The sequence below is a fragment of the Triturus cristatus genome, chromosome 5_2, assembly GCF_964204655.1.
Source record: "Triturus cristatus chromosome 5_2, aTriCri1.1, whole genome shotgun sequence".
NCBI lineage: Eukaryota > Metazoa > Chordata > Amphibia > Caudata > Salamandridae > Triturus > Triturus cristatus.
Window position 1 is genome coordinate 103,995,270 of NC_140588.1, and position 17,564 is coordinate 104,012,833.

Below are 17,564 nucleotides of genomic sequence, written 5' to 3' on the forward strand. Positions count from 1 at the left end.
TAACACAGAAAAATACTGTAGTCAGTGGCTGAAAGTCTACTCTGGAGCAATCCTTAGGATTTAGCTGGTTCAATTTCCAAAGCTCTAGATATAATTCTCTCTTTGGCATCTGCCTGTTTGAAGGCAAACATAGCTAAATTGTAATAAAAAATATATTTTATATTGAGCTAAATACCCAATGTCAACCATTTGTAAATACAGCAATTAAAAGATGCTGCTGTTAACCGGTTCATGGTACTCAATTTACCCACCACCAAAGGATAGACAGCTGAGTCTTCATTGCAGGGATTCAACCATGTAACGTTAAAGCCTACCACAAAAACCCCTGTGACCTGCACCAAATTTTAACAGAGGAGAAAGTTGAGTACAATGAGCCATCCTCCTGGAATCTACTTGCTGTGCTTTTGTTGAAAATCCCTCCAGGCAAGTAACACTTGTAAAGTATCACTTGAAGGGCCTACCAAACATATATCCTCTAAGACAGCATTCTTAATCTGTGCTCCAGGGGAGCCTGGGGGTTCACGATTCCATATGACATTCAACCATTATTTTCTGTCCATAAGATCTTAATGCTCGCTAAGCAGCTGATCGCCTCTCATCTTTCATTAGTATTCAATCAAATGTTCCAGTAAGGGGCATTTCCTTTACTTTGGAAATAAGTCAATATTCTCCCTCTCATTAAAAAAACATCTCTTGATACCAGTGATCCTGCAAACTATCATTCCATCTCAAGACTTCCTTTGCCAGCTAAAATTGCGGAAAAAATAATCAATGTAGAGTTATCCAATCATATTCTAGACAATCAATTTTTGGACCCCAGTCAGTTTGGGTTTAGAGCGAGTCACAGCACCGAGACTGCACTGATAAAAACCACTGAAGAGATTAGAATGGCATTGGATGGTGGAGAGTCAGCAGCTCTCATCCTACTAGACCTGTCTGCAGCATTCGACATGGTGGAGCATGCATTATTGGTCCACCGTTTGAACGCCATAGGGGTTAAAGGTAAAGCTCTCATGCTATTAACTTCCTTTCTATCAGAGAGATCTCAAATTCTGAATCTTGGTCAGTTTAAATCCTCACCGTTTACTTTGCCATGTGGAGTCCCTCAGGGCTCTGCACTGCCCCCAACGCTATTTAATATCTATGTTTCAGAACTTGCCCCTCTAATTAAAAGCTTCAATTTAAATCCAACATTGTATGCTGATGACACCCAACTGGTTTTATCAGCTGTAGATAATGATATCAACTATCCTCTAAGATTACACAATTGCATGACCGCCCTAAGCAACTGGATAAGTATACACTGCCTAAAACTGAACTTGAGTAAAACAGAGGTTATTCTGTTTGGCAATCTCTCTCCAGCATGGTCCCCTGCCTGGTGGCTGGACAGTTTGGGTTCTCCTCCAATTCGGGTGAGAAAAGCTAAAAATCTTGGATTTATTATTGATGATAAGCTCAGATATGAGGCCCAGGTTTCGAAAGTAGTATCCTCCTCATTTTTCACCATCAGAACCTTTATGATTTTTTTTTCCTTTTATTCCCAGAACTACTATTGTTTCTCCATTAATTTGATCAAAACTGGACTATTGTAATGGCTTATATATGAACCTCCAGGTTAAATTACTTGATAAGCTCCAGGCGATACAGAAGGCAGCAGCCAGATTGAGGTTGGACATCCCTAAATACCAGTTGTTATCCGCAGGCATTCGGGAGCTTTACTGGCTCCTGGTGTGACAACGGATTAAATTCAAGGCACTCTGTGTGACCCATAAAGCCTTGCACAGAGAAGGACCGAAATTCCTGAGGAAGGTGTTTAACTGACATTCACCAAGTAGACTTCTACGATCAACCAATGCAAAATTGATGACCACCATAAGAATCAGGAAAGTGAAATGGGGAGGAAGGAGTTAAGCTGTGGAACTCTATCCCATTGTATCTCAGGACCATAACCACCCTTCTCGCTTTCACAAGGGAACTTAAGACCTGGCTGTTTAGGAATCAGTAATACTCTAGCTTAGTAGCTCATGAGCCCGCAAGTGCCAAGACACCTATGGGTAGACATGTGCTATAGAGGTATATTTAACATAACATAACATAACATAACATTATCACAAGCATTGTGAGCTAAATAACTCTATAGGGATGGTTCCTTCCACGAGCATAAAAGTTTAATCAAGCAACAATAATACTTGCTTGAAGACGACTGCATAGCCTCCCAAATGGATTTGGTGTATATATATTAAAATCAATAAACTTAGGTTTAAAGAAAATAATCATAAGCATTTAAAAAATGCTCCTATCAGAACCTGATAGCTAGTTCACCATGATGTATTTGTGAATGTACAGTCACTGTTTGCATGTAAACATGCTCCAACCTGATCTAGCAATCCACTGCTGACTAAAAACAATTTTGAATTTCTTATGATTTTCTATCAAGTAATACGCGTCTGCGCGCTTAGCCAGGGTCCTAAGCTCTCAGTGATCGATACATGTACATAACGTTAGATTCCCTAGAATGCCCTTTCAGTCTGCACATTCTCACACCTACTGGTTTACACGAACATGGCTTGCAGACTCCAAGCAACTACACTTCTTGGATTGGAAATGGGCATACTAGCGCACTTCAGCAGAGCTTAGGTACCTCCACAGGCACAGTACTACTTATAAGTAGACAGCAGGTATTCTTGCATAATGATCACCTGGTCTTCTAGCTTTATACAATCCCTGTCTTTGTCACCTTTTGTCACAATGATCCTACATGGTCTTCAACTTTGTTGATACCAAGATCAATTGCTGACTGTGTCTGTCCAAGGCCAATCCAGTTACTACTTCTTTCTCACCAGTTGTACTGGAATTCTGATTTCACATGATTGCCTATTGAAATATCAATAAAATCTGGGCTTTATACAAGTGTGCAGTAGCTCTCATATTTAAGTATGCAGATGCGGAGAAAGGTAGATGTACTGAGTTCTATACTTTGTGTATATTTGGTAAATTATTGTTGAAGTAGAAGTTGTAGAAGCGGCTTAGGGTTTCTTGGCTTCCAGTTGTGCTTCAATGGGGTCCACAGAAGTCAAAATGTTAAGAGCCCCTACTCTAAGGTGTTTTAGATGACCCGTGCAGGGCCTTAGTTTTGATTCATTCGAAGAGGGCGACCTTCTACCCCATGCAGCTCCGCTGGTTCAAATCACTGCTGTAAAAACTGCAATTTTATTGGCAATTACTTCTGCAAGGAGGGAAAGAGAGTAGCTTTTGTTATTCACGGATTCCATTCAATCTGGGTCTTTCACTAAACCAGGGTTGCTTTAGAATTTCATACAAGTCATGGATTAGACATCCAGTATTCCTTAAGGAGTTCTTGCCGTGTTTGCCTTTGTCAAGCACACATTTTCAAGGTGATTTGCAGTCTGCATTAAGTTATTACATAAGACAGGAAATAAACAAGTTTCTGAGGAACTTACTGCACACCAACTTGGCGGCAGGAGGGCAACTACAACTAAATTAGTCCTTCAACAAGCAGGGACATAACAGAAGATGACACCATCCCACCTGACCCCAGCAGAAGGTGGTGTGGGGTCCTTGGAATTCCCATACGTCACAGATACCCATAGACCTTTGACTAAATTGAAGCCCCCGTGAAGGGTTCCTCCTTTCCCCGCACCGCCGGGTCCAGCGTTTCACTCGTTAACAAGCGTTCACTCAGTTATCTTTCTATAAATTGAACCAGCATTGTTGCTTATTTTCTTAGGTTACACATGCTCTATATTGATTAGAGGTTTTTAGCAGTAGAGGCTTTATGCAAATCCATCAACATTTTTTTTGCTTCACAGATATAAGGGTGTTTTAAAAATAAGGAATCTTTACGATGAATTATCCATAGCAATAAATGTTAAATCTCTCTGCAGTTTTACTTATCATTTAACTATTTGCTCTTTAACAGTTATGTTATGTTATTAAAATTTATAAAGCGCACGATTACCATTCCCGTGTCCTGGCGCTAAGCATTAACTACCTAAGCAGATAACATAACTAAAACTGAGAAAAAAACCATGTCTTGAGACCCTTCCTGAACACACAAACGTCAGGGGAGTTTCTTAGCGAGAAAGGAAGTTCATTCAGAATCTGGACGCACTGGGTACAAAGCTTCTGCCTCCCCAATTAACTTTTTTAGAGCAAGGGGTTTTCACTAGTTTAGCGCCCGTTGATCTAAGGGTTCTGGACGGGATGTACCAGGAAAACTTGTTTCTTAAAAACTGTGGACCGGTTCCGTTCAAGGCTCTAAACACAATACATAGTGCCTTGAATCGAGATCTCAAATGAGTAGGGAGCCAGTGTAACTTTTTAAGTTCTCCTTTAACTGAGACCGACCTAGGGGTCCTGGTTAGCAGTCTGGCAGCTGCATTCTGAATAGTTTGGAGCCTATTTTGATGTTGAGCTTGTATATTGACATAAAGACTATTACAATAGTCAAGACGTGACAGTATCAATGCAGTCACCGCCGTTCTCAGGTTCCCCTCAGTGAGAAAGAACCTGATTTTCCTAATCATTCTCAGTATCAGAGAACATCCAGATATCACCTTGCTGACCTGGTCTCCCATATTGAGTTTTTCGTCTACCACAACGCCCAGGTTTTTGACTTTCCTGCGGGGTGTGGGACAGAGGCCAAGATCAGCAGGCCACCAGTCTGGTGTCCACATCAAGGGGTTGTTGCCAAATCTCAGAACCTCAGTTTTAGCTGAGTTCTCTTGAATTTCCATTTCAAGGATTTTTTCACACACCTACGATGGGACGTAAAATGTAGAAGTAACGTCAGAGCTGCAGGTGGCGCCTATAGTAATAGCTTTATAGTCAAATTTCAATGCCACTGTTGGATCAGCAATGGACATCTAGGTCTCCCTGACACCATCAGCTGCCCTTCTCGGATTGTTCTGGTTTCATGATTGTTGTCTGGTACCCGTTGATAGTTCCAAGGATGAGGAATCTGCGTGAATAGGCATTCATTAGGAGTTATGGGTACGATACGAAAACATGTTTGCACTCCTCAGTGACAATTAGATGAGCAAAAAGTGACATTTCCATCTCAAAATGACAGATCTTGATGCACAGACTTGGTATCTGCAGATGACTATGGGAGCCTACAAATGAGAAAAATCACATAGTCGGCTGGGCAGGGTTTTTTCGGCTGCCAAAAGCGAAGTTTAGATGGTGGAGGAGAATGGCGTTCACACAGAGTGCAGGGGAAGGGCTTCTTTTGCAATATGGTGAACACCCACAAACTAACAACTCTGTGGGTGCTCACAGATATTAGCAATAAATTCCCCAACCTGCTGCATGTGTTAACTTACAACTAAAAAGGTCGGGTTAGAAGATGAAGCTTGGATGTGAAAAGGTTTAGGATTGCTGCTTCCCAAAATTTATGAAGGGGTGAGGGGAAGGGATTTTCATAAGGGGAAAATGTTTTCTATGTGGACAAAAGGAAACTGTGCATTTCTCCATTGATGATAGCCAAATTGTGCCTTTGTCCATTGATGCTAGCCTAGGACTGTGGACTTTCCGTTCTGTAGACAATCAGAAGTAATAGGGTTATGGGTGGTGGACAGATTCACCAAGTGCATGCGTCTTGGTTTTCAGAATCCACCAGAATGTGTGGGTCTACACAAAGCATAGGCATTGTCTTACGATTCCATGCTGTTTGGAATTTATCTTTTATGCTGCTAGTATATCAACACAGTAACATGCTGCATTTTGTTTGTACACTGCAGAGAATATAGGGTTTCCTCGCTCACAGGGCAGGAAACATCTTTAAATGCTTATATAAAGAAAGACAACAAGGAGCAGTCATGCAAGAAAGCAATTACAGTGTTACATTTGAACCTGGAGAAATAGGGCTGAGCAATGTGTCTGAAAGGCTCGTTTTTAGGTCTGGATTGATTGTACGACTGTCAGAGAGACTTTTTGTTACCAGTGCTTTAAATACATATAGGGAAATTGGTTCCGGCCCAAGGAGGCTCGTGTCATGCTATTGGCCGTTTTGTGTATCATTCAGCCTCTTATGGGTTCTTGCACTGCAATGTACAAGGGACTATTTTAAATCTCAAAAACAACACTCATTAAATTATCTCAATGATGCATAACATACAGAACATTTTCTTTTTTATTTAGTTTTTTTCACTTCAGCATGCTTATTTAACGTTTTAGTGAAAATGCAAGCCAGGCCTATTGGCTTTGCTAATGCTTGTTTAAAACAAGGCTTAGAACAAAATGAGAAGGAAAATTGAGTTTTGTAAAGTGCAACACAGTCATGTAATAATGGACTTACAGCGTCATTATGCTTCTCCTGCAGAATGTATTCTCTTGACCTCCTCAGAATCTCGAGCTGCTGGGAATCCGACAGTAACCTATCAAAAAGCACATTAGCTCTAATGAAAAAACACATTACATTGATGCAGCAGCAGTCTTGGTCTCAGATAAGTTCCAGGATAAATATACATATGCTAATGACCTGTGTCAGACGGACTTTTTAGAAATCGCAGCTCGCTGGAGATCACAGCAAGGCGTACAAATTAGAGAGCTACGAATAATTAAAGATTACATGAGAGATTTTCTTAATGAAAAAAATGCATAAATACATATTTCTTCTAGAAAGAAAGACGTAAATAGATTCTGTAATGAGCTTTTGTGTCTCAGGGTAATGCACTAGCAGACTGGGCAGCTAAAGTTGCAGCTAGGCACACACCCCCACCTGTGCCATCAAGTTCACAACATGTCCCAGTCCTGGTGGTTCAGACTGTCTCGCCATCTGAATCTAACTCTACCACAGACAATGTCACGCCTCATTATACTGAGATAGTGCGTTTACATCTCCGAGATTTGCAGGAAGCCACTCCACCACACGAAAAGCATTTATGGCAGGCTAGAGAATTCTTCCAGTAAGGGGCTGACCTAATACATACACAAATATCTATAGATAAACCAGTGATGCCTCAGGCCTTACTTATAACAGCTCTTGATCAGTCGCATTTACCAGCCCACATTTCAAGAGATCACTTGTCTATACAAATACAACAAGACTGGTTTGTTCCAAATTTGCATGATATGCTTACCATGTACATTCATAACTGTTCTGTCTGCCCACACTGAAGGTGATACATTCCACTATTCCACGACCATATCAACGTATCTTCTAGCTCTAACCTCACACACCTAAGAAAAGAACATTCTATTCATGCTAATTTGTCCATTAATTTTCATACCAGAATATCAGATAATATGTGGTATCAACATATGTCACGTTTGAATGGCATTCCTCGTAAGAGGAAAGGGAGGGGGGACTGGTAGCTGAATAGGAGGTCCAGAGCCCGTGCTCCTATGGATCAATCAAAAAAAAAAATTGGGCATCTGTTCCTGAGAAGAGAGAAAGTGTTGTCAACAGGTGTAAGTAGACTAAGGTCAATAAGACAGTCAGTGAGGCTGTCTCATGTTGCCCTCACACACCCTCAAGGGGATGCCATGCTTCATCATAGGGCGGTGCTCCTCGTCAGGCCGTCGCTCCAATGCCCTACCGGTCCCCCGAAGGGTCACTTTGGCAGAGATATTTTAAAGCAAATGCCGTATCATGATTGCAAGTGAGGTGATATGTGTGGTGGATTAGTGATATGTGATTGGAAGTTAAAACTGATGAGGGTGGTCGAAAGTTATCCTTTAATAAGAAGGCAGCTCCATCAGAGATAAAAACCTATATCAAGCGAATGCTACCCTAGAGGTTTTTAAAGGAACCCTGGTAGTCGGTGTGTAACAACTGGGTGAAGTGGTTTCCCTGTGGTCGCAATTGGGAGGCCTCACTCAAGTCTCTCACTTGTCAACATGTTTTGTCCCTATTAGAGTGGTTTTAAGGATCCATGGCACTTCTCCAGGACAGAAAAACAATTAATGGTGAACTAGCCCACACAAATATGGTGCCCCTACAGTGCTACCTACTGTGTGTGTTATGCAAGGTCCAACCTGAAGGCTAGAATGTGTCCAGCCACATCAGGTGGCAACGAGGAGCCACGCTCAAGCGTGCTCTGAGTTTATGAGTGCAGACCTTGCATCTGCACCTACTCATCCGTCTCTGGAAAATGTCACGCATAGGTTCAGAAAGTACCACTGAATCATGTTTTGTTTATTCTCTAATTCTCCATGCTACAGGATCGGATAGGCTACATAAAGAAAGTACCCTCAAGCACAGCTTTATGTCTATTGCATCTCCTCTCGTGTAGGATTATTTCTCAAATTCAATTTACACATGTTAAAGTAGCAAGTTTTCTAGTCAATTCCACAAAATATGACTCTTCAGTAGATATTTTATATATTGTTATAGATAAGCAGGACAGTAAGGATGAGATATCATGCATGAAGAAGCTAGGTCGTCCTATCACGGTATATTGGATCCTGATGGTTTTAAATTTAGGGTTTCTAGGAGTAACACACCTGCCCACTGAGTTTAATAGCTATTTAGTGAATCCTTAACCCCCCCGGATTGTGCTCGTTAGCCAGGATTTAGAGTCACTTGATCAGTTTTTGCCCATGATCAATGGCAGTCTGATATCAAATTCTCCTGTAGGGTCATGCATTTATGGAATGGTACTGAGGTTAGTCAGGATGAAGTAAAAAAGTGTGTGCAAATTTGGGACAACAACGTTGCGTGTTACTCTTGAACAGATAGTGGAAGTTCTCAGCCAGTCATGAGACTAACATCTGTTTCTTTATGTTTCAGAGGAAATGGCACAGTTAATTCTACATTTATGAACCATATAAAACCACTTGCCATAGGGACATAGGCAGTGCTAAAGAGGATGAACTCCAATTGGGGAACGCTGCTTCTAATAATTGTCTTTTCACATTCAAGGATCAGAGAGTGAAACCCTTTGTGCACGCTGCAAATAGAGTACGATTCAATTTAAGGTTGGAATTCTGGGAGTGCATGATCCTCTACACATGACTGTTATTGTAGGACGCAATGCCAACTGTAGTGTCACAATCAATAGCGCCAGGGAGAAAACAGGGGTATGCCCAAATGACCCTCCTACACCTGGGCTAAGGACATCGAATAGATGAATTACAAGGAAGTAGAGGGATGAATCTCAAATTTATTCTCGGTTAGGGCACAATTAATTACCCTAACGTTACTATTTAGTTTACACAAAAGTTACAAATGATTTAGTTTCACACACATGCCGTTGGACCAGTCTCTGACCCACAAATCACTTAAAAAATAAATTGATCAAAAGACATACAACAATATATACAATGATGAACATAAAACATACAGATATGTATATATATACACAAAACACAGTTTCTCCAATACCCTAACAAGAAATTAGAAACACTAGTGTTCACCCATAATATCTGGGCGTGTAGGAGAGTGGCATCGACTGCATAGTTGCCCCCAACTTTTTGCTGATGTTTTGACTGTTTTATGACCCTAGCCAGGCTGTGGCCCTGCTATCCAGGACCCCAGCCTATCTGCTTCCTCTCTTAAACAATGTGAGTACCCTAGGTACAAGCCAATTGGATACTGAGGATACCCTGGCAGTCCCTTGTAGATGGTACCTTAGGTACCCAGGACATTGGTCCCTCAGTAGGCCTACCAGGGCTGCAGCACTTATTGTGCCACCCTGGGACAGCCATACAAACTGACACCCCCAGACCACTACTGTAGTCTGGGTAAGGTGGTGCTAGCACCCCTTACAGGGATATAGGTACCCTATATCCCACCCCATTACAACACATATACTCTCATAGGTCACCCCTATAGCAGGCCTTGGTAATCCTACAAGGCAGGGTGCTGAGGTATGTGTGAGGGGGGACCCCTACCTGAGTAGGGCCCCTCTGCAACCTTCGTAAAATCATTGCTGGGTTGTTTGTAGTGTAGCCATACCATATACTCTTAACCGCATTATAAGTCTATCGTGATAACGCGATAATTTGAGAATGGCTACACAGAACCATATCGTGTTTGGTGTCAAACATGTAGGAATCATACCCCCAGTCCAGCCATAGGCATGAGGGCACGATTCCCCCCTGCTAGAGGGGCGATATGGGAAAAGCGGCAGAATTAAGACACCAATTTAAAAGTGCACCCGTAGTACAAAATGGATGCTACCAGCCACCCACACGACTCTGGCTGCCTGTTGCTGGGGAAAATCAAAGACTCGGCAGCTGGACAATAGGGATCCTGTTGCAGGGAGGTGCCAGCACCTCCCCAGACAGACTATGTGGATTGGAACTGGGTGCACCTGAGGATGCCTTTCAGAGTTGAACGTAGGCTGCTACAGCGCCTACATTCTGCATACACCGCCTGGAACCGGTTCAGGGGCATCCTGCCCCTCGCCCAGGCGGGAAACACACAAAGGGGAGTGGGTGTAGCCACCCTTTCCCGCCTCAACTCTCATTGGTAGGCTCTGATCTGGACCCTCCCCTAATCTTCTGGATAAAGGTGAATAATGTGGCCCCAGAACCTCAGATTAATTTTGGACTTCACAGACTTGACCTTCGACGAGCTGCTGCCCAGCTGACTGAAGAAATCTCCCTTGGGGTAAAGGAGTTACCCCCCTGCTTGGCAGGCACCTGAAACACTGCAAGTGACCCGGTTGGAACTTCGCTGCTCCTACGGACTTCGTCGACTCCCAGCAACCTTGAGGTGGGTTTCCTGAGCATCCCAGAGGCCAGTGAGTGTGCACAGCGAGTCTGAGCACTGTGGACCGCGTGGGTGCTGAGATTCCCAATACCCCCGGACACCGGCCACCTCCTGCGGAGCACATGACCCTGACCAGTGGGGAAGTTGTGCTTTGGCCCAAAGTTGAGCCAACCTCTCTGCAGCAACTGTGCCAAAGATCAGTGCCCTAGCTCCCTTCGGTGGCCCGTGGGCCCCCTTTTACGAACTCCAAATTGCTGCCTTCCGCGGTCCCTTGTCTCTCGACTTGTGGGCCCTGGCGGAGGACAATCTTTACTTTTAAGAGTTCCCCTGGTTGCTCCAGGCCTGCTCTACAGTCTCCTCGAAGGAGACCTCTCACAGACATCGTGGGTCTGCACCAGTAGCTGATTTGTTCATCTTGCGTGGGTTGCGGTTGCCAAGGCTTAGTGGATCCAATCCGGACACTAACACCGCAGCGACCCTCATCCGACGTGGGAAAGTCACCCTCCAGAAGCTGGCTTTCCTTGAGGCCTCCCGGAGCGCGTGGCTGCAGATCCAAGCTACACCTCTTTCCACTTGAAGCACCCGACATTGAAGGGCTCTTTCCTTTGAGCTCCCTGGTCACTGTGCCGTGACCCAGACTCTGTCCCCTCTGCTTTCAGGTTCTTCTCTACAAGATCTACAACTTCAATCTTCACGGCATCATCAACGCTTTTGGCTAGCAGCAGTTTTGTACATTTTCCCATTGAAAATCAGCCCGCAACCCGACATCGAAAACGACCTATGCATCTGGCTTCCCTGGGGCAGGTAACAGTGGTACCTCGGTACTCTCGTGTTAGTGAGCTCCTCAAGAGCTTAACTCTAAGTTTTCAACTTTGAACTCCTGCTATAAGTGTCTTTAATCTGTTTAAATCAAACCGCAATATTCTCCATAGGCTTAAATAGAGATCCCGATAGCAGCTATTTCCACTGCACGCGCCTCCCGTGGGTCCCCTTCCTCATAACCTGGGGTGGATTCTTAAGGGGCCAGTGATCCTAAATGCCCTAGGCATTGTCTGTAGAATTGCCGTGGTTCTTATACCACTTTTTTAATATATGGTTTGGTCCCCCCCTGGGGCCCTGTGATTCCAGTGCTATTTATTGAATCTATCAATGCTTGTTTGAATTGTAACTTTGCCTCTAGCCTCCTAAAGAGACTTGTGGGATTCTGTTTAGAATAAATACATATATTTTATATATATACCTGTGTGGACTACTCTTTCATTTGGTCATTCAAGAGGTTATCTATGGTAAAACAATAAGCTTAACACTCCTTCAAGACTTAGCCTGAAGGCTGCTCTCCACAGCTACCACTAGGATAGCTTTCTTTAAAGGTTGTCTTTAACCTATCACCATAAGAGTCGAATTGGGCTGGTGCAAGGTGTCCCCTATAACTAGAGGACAGCATATGCCAGGCCAACTTCTCACATTGGTGTGCAGCGGTTGGATTCAAGCTTGCCATTGTTTTACCAGATAACAAATTGAATTTCTAAAGTGAAAACCACTTGGTACCAAAGGTGCATATAAATTCAAGCTTAGAATACAATAAGTTCTACTGAACTTAGGAGTTGTGTGTAGAGGGTTTAGCACACCTTGACTACAACTCAAGAAAGGGTTCAGTAGGCCACACCTAGTGTAGGTAGATACACCAGTACCACTACACTAGAAAATGTATTTGCATTCAGATGCCCATAAGGCTCTGGAAGGACCCCAGAGGGTCCCAGGCAACAAATATGATGATCATCTCTCCTTTGCTGATCTTAGGGAGATGTGCACCTCTAGGAAACTTAAGACAAACAAAGGTGCCAATACTCAACGTCTCAGGGAAATCCTGCTCATAGCAGACTTCAAGCAGACTTTAGTGTCTGAGGGGGTAGACGAGTTCGGTGGGCATCCCTCAGAAGAGGACACTCCCAGAGTGGACTCTGATGAGGACCAGGAAGAGGATAATGATCCTGACCTGGAAGAATCAGACCACTCACAACATGGAGGTGCTGGCCCAAGAGGCACTCCCTCCATCCCTAAAGGGAGAGTGGTGGATCCACACAGAAGGAACAGATCCCCCTCAGAGGGGTCCAACCATTCTAGGAGATCCAAAAGGGCCTCTACTCTCCTCAGAGGAGAGAATCCTCCCAAGAGAGGAAATGCAGACTGATCCAGTTTGAGCAGGCAAAGCTTCAGCTCAGGAGAGAACAGTTAGCATTAGACAGGGAGTCCCTGGAGCTTCAGAAAGCTTCAAGAAAATGGGGTCTAGAGACCCCTGGTGGCAGTAATGAAACCCCTAGAGTTAGAGAGAATGGGAACCTCCATAAGATTGTGCCCCCCTATCATACAGGGGATGATATCCACAAATGGATCACTGCTCTTGAGAGGGCCTGTAAAGTACAAAGGGTCCCAGTGGAGCAGTGGGCAGCAATCCTGTGGCTCTCCTTTGCAGACAAAGGTAGAGACAAGCTCGTCTCTGTAAGAGAAGAGGATGCAGATGATTACTATATCTTGAGAGATGCTTTAATAGATGGGTTTGGCTTAACCACTGATCAATACAGACTTAAGTTCAGAGACACCCAGAAAGCACAGAATCAAGATTGGGTAGACTTTGTTGATTGTGCTACCAAGGCACTGGAAGGTTGGTTAACTGGCAGTAAAGTAAATGATTACCAAGGATTGTATAATCTCATAATGAGGGAGCAGATCCTTAACAATTGTCAGAATCAGCTCTTACATCAGCACCTGGTGGACTCAGATCTGACCTCTCCCCAAGAATTGGGAAAGAAGGCAGACAAATGGTTCAGAACCAGGATCAAGCAGAAGGTCCAGCCCTTGGTGGGTGCAACTAAAAAGGAAGATGCCAAGAACTCTGAGAAGGGTGGGGAAAAGGGAAAAGACCAGCAGTCTTCAACAGGCCCCCAAAAATCAGCATCTGAAAATACCCAGTCCAACAAGGCTAAGCAGCCAAGGAAGCCATGGTGTAAAGTCTGTAAACAGAAAACCCATTGGACTTCAGATTATAACAAGGCCAAAGACTCCACCAGTACCACACCTGCCCCTAAGGCACCTGTTCCCCCTAGTCCAGCTATAGGTGGTGGTACACAGAACAAGGGCATAGTAGGGTTGACCCTGGGATCTGGAGAGGACTCTGGCCTAGTCAGAACTCCTACTCAGGTTGTTCTAGTTTGTGATGGGGACTTGTCCCTGTTTGTGAGCCCCAGTGGTCTGGGCAAATACAAGCAGCAGCCTAAAATAAATGGAAGGGAGTCATTAGCTTACAGGGACACAGGAGCCAGTGTCACCATGGTGACTGAGGCATTTGTGGCCCCTGACCAGATCATACTTGGGGAAACTTACCAAGTGACCAATGCAAGCAACGTCAGTACTAACCATGCTCTAGCAGTTGTGAACTTCTTCTGGGGAGGGGTAACTGGCCTCAAGAAAGTTGTGGTGAGGGCAGACCTACCTGTTGAATGTTTACTAGGGAATGATTTGGAGACCTCAGCATGGGCTGAGGTGGAGCTAAGTACCCATGCAGCAATGTTGGGTATACCAGCAGAAGTGTTTTCCCTGACAAGGTCAAAAGCAAAGCTGACAGGAACTGAACAGGCCTTGGATCCTGGAAAAATGGACCAAGGACCTTCCAAGAGGAGGAGTAGCAGGGGTAAGGCAGAGCCTTCCCCCCAGGATCAGTCTGTAGGGACTCTTTTAGCAGAAGAGGATCTATCTCCTGAAGAAGGAACTGCCCCTGATGAACTGGAACCTGATCAGGTTGAGTTCTTGGGGGCAGGGGGACCTTCTAGGCCAGACTTGAGCCTGGAGCAGCAGAGCTGCCCCACTCTTGAACCCCTCAGACAGCAAGCTGCTGCTGAGGCTGCAGGGAATGCCAGTGGGACCCATAAGATATATTGGGATGAAGGGCTCCTTTACTCTGAGGGTCGAGACCCCAAGCCTGGTGCAGCCAGGAGGTTGGTCATACCTCAAAAGTTTAGGGGCTTCCTGCTCACACTGGCCCATGATATTCCCTTAGCAGGACACCTGGGCCAAAACAAGACTTGGGACAGAATTGTCCCTCACTTTCATTGGCCCCAAATGAGTGAGGACTGTAAGAGCTTTTGCAGCTCTTGCATTACCTGTCAAGCCAGTGGCAAGGCAGGCAAGTCCACAAAGGCCCCCCTGATACCATTGCCTGTGGTGGGGGTGCCCTTTGAACGGGTGGGGATTGACATAGTTGGTCCCCTGGACCCACCAACAGCATCTGGTCACAGGTTCATTCTGGTGGTAGTGGATCATGCCACCAGATACCCAGAAGCTATTCCACTTAGGACCATCACAGCACCTGTGGTGGCAAGGGACCTCCTGGGAGTCTTTTCCAGGGTGGGTTTTCCTAAGGAGGTATTGTCTGACAGAGGTACAAACTTTATGAGTAGCTACCTCAAGGCAATGTGGAAGGAGTGTGGGGTTAACTATAAGTTCACCACCCCTTACCATCCTCAAAGCAATGGCCTTGTTGAGAGATTCAACAAGACCTTAAAGGGTATGATCAAAGGGCTCCCAGAAACTCTTAGGCGAAAATGGGATGTCCTTCTACCCTGCCTTCTCTTTGCATACAGGGAGGTGCCACAAAAGGGGGTTGGTTATAGCCCCTTTGAACTTTTGTTTGGCCATCCTGTTAGAGGGCCACTCTGTCTAGTGAAGGAGGGATGGGAGTTACCTCTCAAACCCCCTAAACAGGATGTAGTGGACTATGTACTTGGTCTCTGCTCCAGGATGGCCGAGTATATGAAGAAGGCAACTAAAAACCTGGAGGCAAGTCAGGAATTACAGAAAGCCTGGCATGACCAAGAGGCTGTCCTGGTAGTGTACCAGCCAGGGCAGAAGGTATGGGTGTTGGAGCCAGTGGCCCCAGCAGCTCTGAATGAATGAATGAATGAATGAATGAAGGAAAACTTATAATGCGCAACTAAGCCCAAAGGCATCAAGGCGCCTAACACAAAAGATCAAACAGACCAGGAACCAAAACTACGGGTAGGCCTTGGCAAAGAGCCATGTCTTTAACGCCTTCCTAAACGTAGGGACAGTATATTGAGTTTTAATTTCAGAGGGGCAAGTATTCCACAGTTTTGGGGTTAAAGATGAAAAGGCCCTCCCTCCCCATTTGACTCTTCGAAAACGGGGAACTGACAGCAGATTATTTCTCAAAGAGCGAAGGTTTCTGCCCGGGACATAAGGTACAAGCAAGTCCTTCACCCTCTCTGCCCCCACGCCAGATAAAGCCCCGTAGGTCATGCAAAGGATCTTAAAAACGATCCTATCTTGGATCGGGAGCCAATGCAGACTCTTCCTGGCAGTGGTAGCCGACGAAGTCCTAGAAGCATTCAGCACAAATTTGGCTGCCGCATTCTGGGCTGTTTGCAAACGTGCCACAAGGCCCTTATTTATGCCGGCATAGAGAGCATTGCAGTAATCAAGCCGTGAGGCGACCAATGCAACAACAATCTGTTTGCGGGCATGCGGAGCCAAATAATGTCTGATCTTCCTAAGGATCCTAATGATCCCCCAACAGGTAGCAATGGTCCTATTAACCTGCTGCGACATGGAGAGAGAGGGATCGATCAGAACTCCCAGATTACGGGCCGAGTCCGTGGGCGCAGGGCACACTCCCAAAGAAGGGGGCCACCACTCGGAGGACCAAATGTCCCTGTTTCCTCCAAAAATAAGAACCTCGTTTTTTTCCCCGTTCAGCTTTAGTGAATTACAAATCATCCACTGAGAAACTGCCTCCATGCAGTTCCTAAAGCTGAGAGCGGAGGTACTGCCCGAGTGGGAAAGGGACACCATAATCTGGGTGTCGTCAGCATATGATACCACCTCCATCCCATAAGATCTTATTAGCTTGGCAAGTGGGGCCACATAGAAGTTAAAAAGGGTAGGACTTAGGGCCGACCCCTGAGGGACCCCACATTGAACAGGTAGGGATGGAGATAGGTATTCATCCAATTTGACCCTCTGTTCCCTCTGGTCAAGGAAGGAGGCCAGAAGGCTCAAGGCCAAACCCTCCACCCCCATCTCCCTAAGACGAGATATTAGGACGAAGGGAGATAGGGTATCGAAGGCAGCTGTCAGGTCCAACAGGACCAGAAGAGCGGTATGGCCCTGGTCAACCTCCTTACGGATGTTATTAAATACTACTGTAAGAGCCGACTCCGTACTATGATGTCTCCGAAAACCATGCTGGGAGTGATCAAGACAGCCCGAATTGTCGAAGAATGCCGTCAGATGCTCATTAAGATGGATTTCGAGCATCTTTGCAGGAGCAGGAAGCAGTGAAATCGGGCGAAAATTTTTAAGGGTTTCAGGGTCTAGAGATGGCTTCTTTAGTAGAGGCTTAACCACTGCACTTTTCCACGAAGAGGGAAAAGTGCCCTCCTGTATTGCCCGGTTCATGATACTCAGAAGCGGGGGCATAAGAGTTTCCCGACATTCCTTAAAAACTTTAAGAGGACAAGGGTGCAAATGGGACCCTGACCTGGTCTTGCTTAAAAGCAGGTCTAGCTATTGAAAGGAAAGCAGAGGAAAGTTAGACAGATACGCAGAGGGGGCCACCGTGCCATCACCCACACCGGGTAAGACCAAGGGAAGGGGAGACAGCACAGCCCTTTGCAATTCAAGGGCAGAGTAGATGTCGGCTATTTTGGAATGGAAAAATTGGGCGATCTTATCACAAAGATCCTGGGAGCTGGAGATAGGATCGGGCACTTGCAGGGTGCACAGAGAGTCTGCGATTTTAAAGAGTTCTCTGGGGGAGGTAAGAGAGGTATTCAAATTAGAGAAGTACTCCTGCTTTTCTTTGATAACC

At 45.1% G+C, this 17,564-nt stretch overlaps 1 protein-coding gene across 3 annotated transcripts in view; it reads right to left on the reverse strand.

Annotated features, from left to right (window-relative positions):
- Nucleotides 1-17,564, reverse strand: part of PIGN (phosphatidylinositol glycan anchor biosynthesis class N) — an 862,819-nt gene that overhangs the window by 481,171 nt on the left and 364,084 nt on the right. For all 3 annotated transcript variants that reach the window (XM_085606885.1, XM_085606886.1, XM_085606884.1), the window contains one exon: nt 6,320-6,398. In XM_085606885.1, coding sequence (XP_085463011.1) covers nt 6,320-6,398 — 79 coding nt within the window. The remainder of the gene's footprint in view (nt 1-6,319; nt 6,399-17,564) is intronic.